At 45.8% G+C, this 10033-nt stretch overlaps 1 protein-coding gene across 1 annotated transcript; it reads right to left on the reverse strand.

The window, feature by feature from the left end:
* Positions 1–5230: 5230 nt before the first annotated feature.
* LOC141832942 (calvin cycle protein CP12-1, chloroplastic-like) lies at positions 5231–5851 on the reverse strand. Its single transcript, XM_074720305.1, has one exon. The coding sequence runs from the start codon at positions 5761–5763 to the stop codon at positions 5371–5373; it is 393 nt and encodes a 130-aa protein (XP_074576406.1). The 5' UTR covers positions 5764–5851; the 3' UTR covers positions 5231–5370.
* Between the last annotated feature and the right edge of the window lie 4182 nt (positions 5852–10033).

A 10033-nucleotide genomic window follows, 5' to 3' on the forward strand; every position in this document is an offset into this window, starting at 1 on the left:
GAAAAAATTCCTCAGTAAAAGTAGGCCTTATTAGAAAGACTTCTCGAGAAACATATTTTTATTGGGAAGACTTCTCGAGAGACAGACTTTGTTGAGACGACTTTTCGAGAGAGAATGTCTTGTTGAAAATACTCCTTGAAATGTAGGCCTCGGGAGAGGTGTCTCTATGTGAAAGACTACTCGGGAGATAGGCCTTGGGAGAGGTGCCTTGTTGGGAAGACTCCTCAAAAGGTAGGTTTTGTTGAAAAGATTCCTCGGGAGAAATAGATCTTATTTGAAAGACTCCTCAGGAGAAGTATGTCTTGTTGGAAAGACTTTTCGAGAGAGATAGGTCTTGTTGTAAAAACTCCTCAAGAGGTAAGTCTCGGAAGATGTATCTTTATCGAGAAGACTTCTCAGGACAAGTGTCTTGTTAGGAAGACTCATCAGGAGATAGGTCCTGCTAGAAAGACTCTTCAGGAGAGGTAGGTCTTGTTGAAAAAACTTCTCGAGAGAGGTTGGTCTCATTGAAAAGATCCCTCGGGAGAGTTATCTTTATTGGGAAGACTCATCCAGAGAAGTGTCTTGTTAGGAAGACTCCTTGAGAAGTATGTCTTATTGGAAAAACTTCTCGAGAGAGGTAGATCTTATTGAAAAGACTGCTCGAGAGATTAGTTATCGAGCTAAGGTGGTTGAGATGATTGAATTGACTCAGTTTAGCCAATTAGTATTAACACACCCAGTTATCGAGCTAAGGTGGTTGAGACTGCTCTAATGGCCTATGCCTAGGGCCCCAAATTTAGAGGGGCACATTTTGTTTATATATTATATTATTATATATATATATATATATATATATATATATATATTAAGAGAATAAAAAATTATTAAAATATTTTTATTGGATTTTGGAAAGATTTTGCATGATCATTGGATTTTATAGAGATTTGGTATGATTCCAATATATTTAATATTATTTATTTTTTAAAATTCTAATTTTCTAGTTTCTTTATATATTCCTCTCTTTCCTTCCTTATTAACCTAACAACTTATTTTGCTCAACTTCAAACATTTTACTTATTTGATAGCTTATTTTCTCTCCTCAAAATATATATTTCCGAGATCATCACAAGGGGTGCAAGGAGAGTAACGATCAGAACAAAAAGCTAGAAAATTTAATTTTATATAAAAAATTTATTTTTAAAATTAATATTTTAATTTATTTTAAAAAAATTTTAAACCCATCAATGTCGGTCTCAATTAGTCCGAATAAAAAGGGTGAAAGAAATTTTTTAAAATAATAACAATTATTTTTAAAAAAATTCATCTAGGACCTATAGGAGGCTTGAGCCGCCCCTGAACACACCATGAGAGATATATGTTGATCGAGTCCGGATCGTACTACTTGGATCCTCTACTAACTAAGTCAAGAGTCTATCACGTGGACCATTACTTTACTTTTGCATTAAATGTATTGATTTTTCATATTTAATTAAATAAAAAAATTACAATTAATTGGTGATCGATATTTAATTTGTCGATGCATATGACGAAGTCGATCTCCCTCCGCTAAACACACGGTGAATAATTAAGCAGTGAGGATGGATGTCTTAACTTTATTCCTTAAATTCTGTCAATTTATTATCATTAATCGAATGGTTGAGACAGCACAAACAAACAAACAAACAAACAAATGAACGAACAATTAATTCACGTTTTATTCCAATTGGCGAAGCTGTCGATATATCGGAATATACAGTAGTGGAATGGAGGGGTGACTGCTATCTACTTGAAAGCAACGCTGCTCAATTCCAATTTTGTCCTGCTCCACTCTTAATTACTCCATAAATATTATGAAAGAAAGACTTCGATTTCTTTTAAAATAAGTATTTTTTTAAAAAAAAATCACTCAAAAGAAATTGTAAAAAAAAAATCATTGATTATGATTTTCAAAATTGGAAGAAAGCTATTCACTAAACAAAGAAAGACTAAATATCTGATACAAAAACCTTACACTTTTGCATCCACATATGTTTATATTCATAAAAGATATATAACTCATCAGGTTCTTCATATAATATATATGAGAATGAAACTACACTAAAAATCATATAAATTTGTTGTTCATATTTTGTATAAGAGATTCTCAATTCTCTTACATTTTGTTCCGGCTCGTTACCACCCAGCCAAATTAAAGAGATAAAGATAACGACCAATTCCCCAAACTTGGCCCCCCTAAAAACCTGCATATTAATGCACCGGACCGTTAGATGAAGATCAGTAAATCTAAACCCTTGATATTCGAAAACCTTCAAAAGATTATCCTTACCATGCCAACAACCAATCAGATGCGCCGATCTCCACAAATAACGCTCCTCCTGGTATTATATAAACCCTGCAGGTATGAAGGAAAAAAGGGGGGTCTCTCTCTCTCTTTCTCTTTATTTCTCTATTTATCTCATACAGTTCTATTTCGGCTCTAACTTGAGCGTCGGAGTGGCTTGCCGGGGTCCCCCGGCACCATTCTAATCCTCCTTTTTCTTAGTGATTTTCAGGTCCCCCTCTCTTGGCGATTCTTTCCGGGGAGCACAGTTCTGATCTGGCGTATAAATCATCCACGGCGAATTTTAGCCGGAACACATTTCTTTTCCAAATATTTGATTGATAGAACCTGGGAAGAAAACTCTCTTCTATAATACACCCCATAAAACATTTTAACCCAAGACTCCTTATGTGGCGGAGATAATCGATACCATGTGACATAGTCAAAAATCACAAGTTAATTTGAGCTGGAAGTCATATCAAACTGAGCTTGGGTCAAGTCAAGTCAAGCTCGAGTCGAGTTAATCCAAGCTTGAGTCAAGTTGGCCTCTGTTGGAAGACCTCAAGTCAACTCTGTCCAAATCGCATTTGAGATGGTTCACCCCACTTCAAGGGCGGAGCCATAGTCAAACCTACCCGGGCTGTAGCCTGAGGGCTCAACGGCGTTAGAAAGGAGAAAAATTCTAATTTACTATAGGAGAAAAGAGAAAATGAGAAGATTAGCCCGGGTGACAACACGTTCATGACCCATAACTTGGGATCAGTCCAGGTAAATTGCCGGGGCTAACTCCGCCATTGCCGCACTTTGAAACTCTGATTCGACACGTAATGATAATTGAAGCATTGATCACGAAAGAGTGTGTTTCTTAATAGAGAGGGAAGAGGTGTGTCATTTGAGAATTAGAGTAATCATTTCACTTTCTATTTAAAGATAACTAGTTGCAATATCAAGACAAGTAATTCCACTGTTTTCTACTCTCCTTACTATTCTTTTTAGCCTTTTGTTTTTTCTTCGAGGTCTGACTTGAGCATTGAAGAGGTTTTGCCAAAGCTTGCCTTGACCCCTTTTAATATCTTCGTTAAGTCTTTCTAGACCTCTGTCTGAAGGCCTCTGTGGTACTCGACATTCAGAAGACCGACCTACTGAGAAACCAACTTAATAATAGCCGATTTAATTGAAGTTCGATCTGAAAAAAGTCGATGTAATTGAAAGTCGACCCAATTAAAATCTGTAGGACCATTGCATGCGAGAGAGGGGGTGAATCTCGTTCGTTTGATTTCGTTTCACTATCAAAAAAATTGACAGTGTAATTAAATAAATACAATAAAATGACATGTGGATTTACTTGGTATCTAACCCCCTAGGATTAGTATATTCAAGGCCTAAGTACGAAATGCACCCATCCATTAGTGGTCTTCTTTCTGAAAGTCTTTACTGAGGCGGAGAAATCATCTTACAGTCAAAATACAAGAACAAATGTAAATAGTAAAGAGTAAGGCAAATTAAATACAAACACTCGAAGTCGAGTCGATCTGGAAGTCTTGAGCGCAACATACACCCCTCTTGAAACTTTCCCGATAGCACAAATAAAGCTTTGGTCGTGTTCACAAGCACCGCAGAATCCAAGAGTAGTTGTGAATTGATTATTCTTTGATGTTGCTCATTGAGGGCTTATAAAGACTCTTCCGTGCACCTCGGACCGATTCAATCCAATTTGGCTATGACGGTCTTTATCCAGCCAAGTCTCATCCTGGTCCAGGCGCCTGGATCAGTCTAGGGCATTTGGACTATACAAGAGTTTGGAATATCATCCGGACGCCTAGAGTTGCTCTTGGTATAGGCGCCTGGACCAGATATGAGCACTTGGATCATCTGGAAGCCTGTAATATGATCCGGATGCCTGGAGCTAATTCAACTCAATTTGACTTGAGTTGACTCTGAACTTCGTTTGGTTGCATCTGTTTGCTTCTGTCATGCTTTTTTAGTCTTGCTTCTAGCTCCTGATTCTTGCAAGATATACATGCGCCAAATAAGCAAGCAACCTAAGCTTATCTATAGTTTATCTGACCGACTAAACTTACCTAAATCTTACCCTATAAGTTTAACCTACTAGGCTTACCTAAAGGTTACTCCTCCAGGATTTTTTTTGTATAACATCCAGTCACCCTTGACTTGTTTAGACTTACTATTGTCTAACATCTAGTTAGGACTAGTCACTTGGTAAACTTTTCACTTGACAAACATTTGGTTACCTTTGGCCTACTTGGACTTCTTGCTCAACATCCAATCCTCTGACTCCCGGGACTTTCCTTTCAATGTTCGGTCCTCGCTGATCCATTGACCTGCTAGACGTCCAGTCCACTGACTCATCGCCTAGACTCTTCGCCCAGTGTCTTCGATTTGCTAAATCTTCCTTGCTTAGTCCCACTGACCAGAACTTTCTTGCTTAGTCTCTAACTAGGGCTTCACCTACTAGTCATCTAATCAATTTTGACTTAGTTAGACTTTGTTCACATTCAAATATTATATCATGTTTGAATCAACCCTTAGTCAAACTGATCAACCTTAAGTATATAATCAAACATCGAAACTTAATTTACAAGTAAACTGCACTCCTACCTATTGAAGATAGACTTAATATAATCTGAAGGAAGCCTGACCTACCGAAGACATATATACCTCACAGAGGCCTACTCGATTTGTATCCAACCGGATGAAAGTAGTACTCGGTCGTGATTATTAGGATGAGTCATCTCATCATTTGATCTCCGACCAGATCAACTCCAAGATATTCTATCCTTACAAATATTTAAAGTTTCTAAAATTTTAACTATCACAATCTTAAACTGATATCAAAATTGATTTAACAGGTACAATTTAGAGTTAGTGCACAAATCTGCAGACTAAACTGAAACTAAGATTAAAGGCTGAACATGATATGAAAACTGCAATACACATAATCGTTTACATTAATTAATTTACAGCAACTTTAATTAGATGTTTAAAATAGCCGTAAATGAAAGAAGTGCGTTACGTTGCGTGCATGTTTGCTGTTGGGGCCGAGCTGATCAGGTGTCGTAGGTGCGGCACTCGTCGGTCTCGGGGTTGTCCTTGCAGTAGTTCTCGAGGGGGTCGGAGTTGGCCTTGAGGGTGTCCCTGGCGTGGCTCGCCGCCGCGCTGAGCTCCTCCACCTCGTCCCACGCGGCCGCGCACTCCCCGGCCACCGAGTCGCCCGCGCACGCATCCTCCGCCTTCTTGATGCTCTCTTCCACCTTCTTCGATATCTCGGGCGGCGTCGATGGCGCGCTCGCCACCACCCTGAGGCCGCGCCCCGCCGCTCGGCGGTGCGACGCTTGCAGGCCGATCCTTACGGATCTCGGCGCCACCTTGACGACGACGGAGACGGCTCGAATCGTCGGGGCCGAGAGACTGACGCCGGCCGCCGCCGCTGTTGTTGCCATGCTGTTAACTTAGCTCGCGGGATTAATGGTAGCGTTGGTGAGGAGGAAAGATCGCGGGTATTTGATTGGCTGCGTGGGCGTTGGAGTACACTCGTTTCTTATCTTCTTCGCCGCAAATTTGGAGCCTCCACGGCCACACGCTTGTAGATATTTTGTTAATACAAACGGTGAAACAATATCAAATCTTTTGAATGTCGGAGATTTTTATTGGGTGGTGTTCCGGCAAAATTCGCCGTGGATGATTTATACGCCAGATCAGAACTGTGCTCCCCGGAAAGAATCGCCAGGAGAGGGGGACCTGAAAATCACTAAGAAAAAGAGAGGATTAGAATGGTGCCGGGGGACCCCGGCAAGCCACTCCGACGCTCAAGTTAGAACCGAGATCGAAGAAATATATGCGTGTATGAAATAAATAGAGAAATAAAGAGAGAGAGAGAGAGGCCCCTTTTTCCTTCATACCTGCAGGGTTTATATAATACCAGGGGGAGCGTTATTTGTGGAGATCGGCGCATGTGATTGGTTGTTGACATGGTAAGGATAATCTTTTGAAGGTTTTCGAATATCAATGGTTCAGATTTACCGATCTTCATCTAACGGTCCGGTGCATTAATATGCAGGTTTTTAGGGGGGCCAAGTTTGAGGAATTGGTCGTTATCTTTATCCCTTTAATTTGGCTGGGTGGTAACGAGCCGGATCACAAGCCTCCTCTCCAAGTCTAGTCGAAGGAGGCGTAGTCCGACTGACTGGACTATGTATACTGATCTAATCGTCTCTCTTACCATATTGGTGATGAGCTGTTAGGATGAGGTGCCTAATTTGAGGTAGCCGAGACGAGATAGTCGGGATGAGTGGCTGAAAGATTTGGATGAGTGGAGGAGTTGATAGAGCGGCAGAGTTGCCGGGTTGTTGAGTGACAGAGCGGTCGGCTGAGACCGATGTAGAGGCCAAGTGAGGCAGTAAGCGGATGAGGTCAAGGCCGAGTAAGATGAGCGGCCGAACGAGGTCGAGGTCGGCCGAAAGGTCGAGGCCGAATAGGGTAAGCGACCGACCGAGGTCGAGGTCGAGGCCGAATCGAGGTCGAGTGAGGTAAACGGCCGAATGAGTCGAGGTCGAGTGAGGTAAGCGGCCGAATGAGGTCGAGGCCGAGTGAGGTGAGCGGCCGAGCGAGGTCGAGGCCGAGCAAGGTTGAGGTTGAGGCCGAGCGAGGTCAAGGCCGAGTTGAGGCCGAATGAGGTCGAGGTCGGCCGAATGAGGTCGAGGTCGGCCGAATGAGGTCGAGGCCGAGTAAGGTAGGTGGCCGAATGAGGTCGAGGTCGGCCGAAAGGTAAGCGGCCGAAGCGAGGTCGAGGCCGAATGAGGAGAGCGGCCGAATGAGGTCAAGGCCGAATGAGGTAGGCGGCCAAGTGAGGTCGAGGCCGAGTGAGGTAAGCGGCCGAGTGAGGTCAAGACCGAGTAAGGTAGCGGCCGAATGAGGTCGAGGCCGAGGTAAGCGGCCGAATGAGGTGAGGCCGATAAGGTAAGCGGCCGAATGAGGTCGAGGCCGAATGAGGAGAGCGGCCGAGTGAGGTCGAGGCCGAATGAGGTAGGCGGCCGAGTGAGGTCGAGGCCGAGTGAGGTAAGCGGCCGAGTGAGGTCGAGGCCGAGTGAGGAGAGCGGCCGAGCGAGGTCAAGGCCGAATGCCGACGAGATCGAGGTCGAGTGAGGCGGCCGAGGTCAAGACCGAGCAAGGTTGAGGCCGAGTGAGGTCGAGCGGCCGAATGAGGTCGAGGCCGAGCGAGGTTGAGGCCGAGCGAGGTCAAGGCCGAGCAAGGTTGAGGCCGAGCGAGGTTGAGGCCGAGTAAGGTAGGCGGCCGAATGAGGTCGAGGTCGGCCGAATGAGGTAAGCGGCCGAATGAGGTCGAGGCCGAATGAGGAGAGCGGCCAAATGAGGTCGAGGCCGAGTGAGGTAGGCGGCCGAATGAGGTCGAGGCCGAGTAAGGTAAGCGGCCGAGCGAGGTCAAGGCCGAGTAAGGTAGGCGGCCGAATGAGGTCAGACCGAGTGAGGTAAGGCCGAGTGAGGTAAGCGGCCGAGTGAGATCGAGGCCGAATGAGGAGAGCGGCCAAATGAGGTCAAGGCCGAATGAGGTAGGCGGCCAAGTGAGGTCGAGGCCGAATGAGGTAAGCGGCCGAGCGAGGTCGAGGCCGAGTGAGGAGAGCGGCCAAATGAAGTCGAGGTCGGCCGAGTGAAGTGAGCAGCCAAATGAGGTCAAGGCCGAGTAAAGTAATGAGGTCGAGGTCGGCCGAATCGAGGCCGAGTGAGGTAAGCGGCCGGGAGTTCGAGGCCGAGCTAAGGCCATAGAGCTCGAGTGCCTGTGGTAAGGTGAGATCTAAGTGCGGTATCCAGGATGGAGCTAAGAGAGCTCGAGGGCCGGATCGGGAACCTACCTCCATTGAGTGTGGAATCTCAAGATGGAGTTGAGCATGCCTAGGGAGCTGGTCCCTACCTCCATTGAGTGCGGAATCTCAGGATGGAGTTAAGCATGAAGCTCGAGGGCCTGTAGAAAGGCATAGGGGAACGGATCCCGACCTCCATTGAGTGTGGAATCTCAAGATGGAGTTGAGCATGCCTAGGGAGCTGATCCCTACCTCCATTGAGTGCGGAATCTCAGGATGGAGTTGAGCATGCCATGGAGCTCCATTGAGTGGGCCTGTAGAAAGGCTAGGGCCTGTAAGGGGATCCCGACCTCCATTGAGTGCGGAATCTCAAGATGGAGTTGAGCATGCCTAGGGAGCTGGTCCCTACCTCCATTGAGTGCGGAATCTCAGGATGGAGTTAAGCATGGAGCTCGGGGGCCTGTAGAAAGGCATAGTGGGAACGGATCCCGACCTCCATTGAGTGCGGAATCTCAAGATGGAGTTGAGCATGCCTAGGGAGCAGGTCCCTACCTCCATTGAGTGCGGAATCTCAGGATGGAGTTAAGCATGGAGCTCGGGGGCCTGTAGAAAGGCATAGTGGGAACGGATCCCGACCTCCATTGAGTGCGGAATCTCAAGATGGAGTTGAGCATGCCTAGGGAGCAGGTCCCTACCTCCATTGAGTGCGGAATCTCAGGATGGAGTTAAGCATGGAGCTCGGGGGCCTGTAGAAAGGCATAGCGGGAACGGATCCCGACCTCCATTGAGTGCGGAATCTCAAGATGGAGTTGAGCATGCCTAGGGAGCAGGTCCCTACCTCCATTGAGTGCGGAATCTCAGGATGGAGTTAAGCATGGAGCTCGGGGGCCTGTAGAAAGGCATAGCGGGAACGGATCCCGACCTCCATTGAGTGCGGAATCTCAAGATGGAGTTGAGCATGCCTAGGGAGCAGGTCCCTACCTCCATTGAGTGCGGAATCTCAGGATGGAGTTAAGCATGGAGCTCGGGGGCCTGTAGAAAGGCATAGTGGGAACGGATCCCGACCTCCATTGAGTGCGGAATCTCAAGATGGAGTTGAGCATGCCTAGGGAGTTGAGCATGCCTAGGGAGCAGGTCCCTACCTCCATTGAGTGCGGAATCTCAGGATGGAGTTAAGCATGGAGCTCGAGGGCCTGTAGAAAGGCATAGTGGGGACGGATCCTGACCTCCATTGAGTGCGGAATCTCAAGATGGAGTTGAGCATGCCTCAGGGAGCAGGCACCTATTGAGTGCGGAATCTCAGGATGGAGTTAGGCATTCGAAGTCTTCAACTATGAAACCAAGCGGGCTCGGAGGCAGCCTTTTATTGAAGAAACTGAAAGGCATCAGGGATACTTGTAATTAGCAAATAGCGATAAAAAATGAATATCCAATGCGAAAATATCAGAAATGAACAGATACTGCCCTTTTAGATGTAGTAAGGCCGCAGGTGGGTGGTGCTCCAGGGCCTTGACCAGCGGAGCTCGGGATGGGATCATCGGTTCTGGAACCAAGCGAGCTCGGAGGCAGCCTTTTATTGAGGAAACTGAGATGCATTAGGGATGATTGTTATGAGTAAGTAGTGACAATAAATGCATATTAATTGCGAAAATATCAGAAAGGAACAGATACTGCCCTTTTAGATGTAGTAAGGCCGCAGATGGGTGGTGCGCCAGGGCCTTGTCAGCATTTTATGTTGGAGGTCGGCCAGATAAGTACGATCCTCCTGCTATTCGACCGGTAACTTGGTAGGGTCCTTCCCATTTGGGTTCGAGCTCACCCAATCCTTCTAGGGATGTCCTTCTCTTTCAGACGAAATTTCCCACGTGAGGTTCCGAGCTCAGCAACAACGAGGTTC

Source organism: Curcuma longa, chromosome 8 (assembly GCF_044706935.1).
Source record: "Curcuma longa cultivar G26 ecotype Majalengka, Jawa Barat chromosome 8, ITB_CL_G26_1.1, whole genome shotgun sequence".
Taxonomy (NCBI): domain Eukaryota; kingdom Viridiplantae; phylum Streptophyta; class Magnoliopsida; order Zingiberales; family Zingiberaceae; genus Curcuma; species Curcuma longa.

Excerpts from the sequence above, each read along its gene's own strand:
- LOC141832942 (XM_074720305.1), bottom strand. The coding sequence starts at position 5,763 with ATGGCAACAACAGCGGCGGCGGCCGGCGTCAGTCTCTCGGCCCCGACG.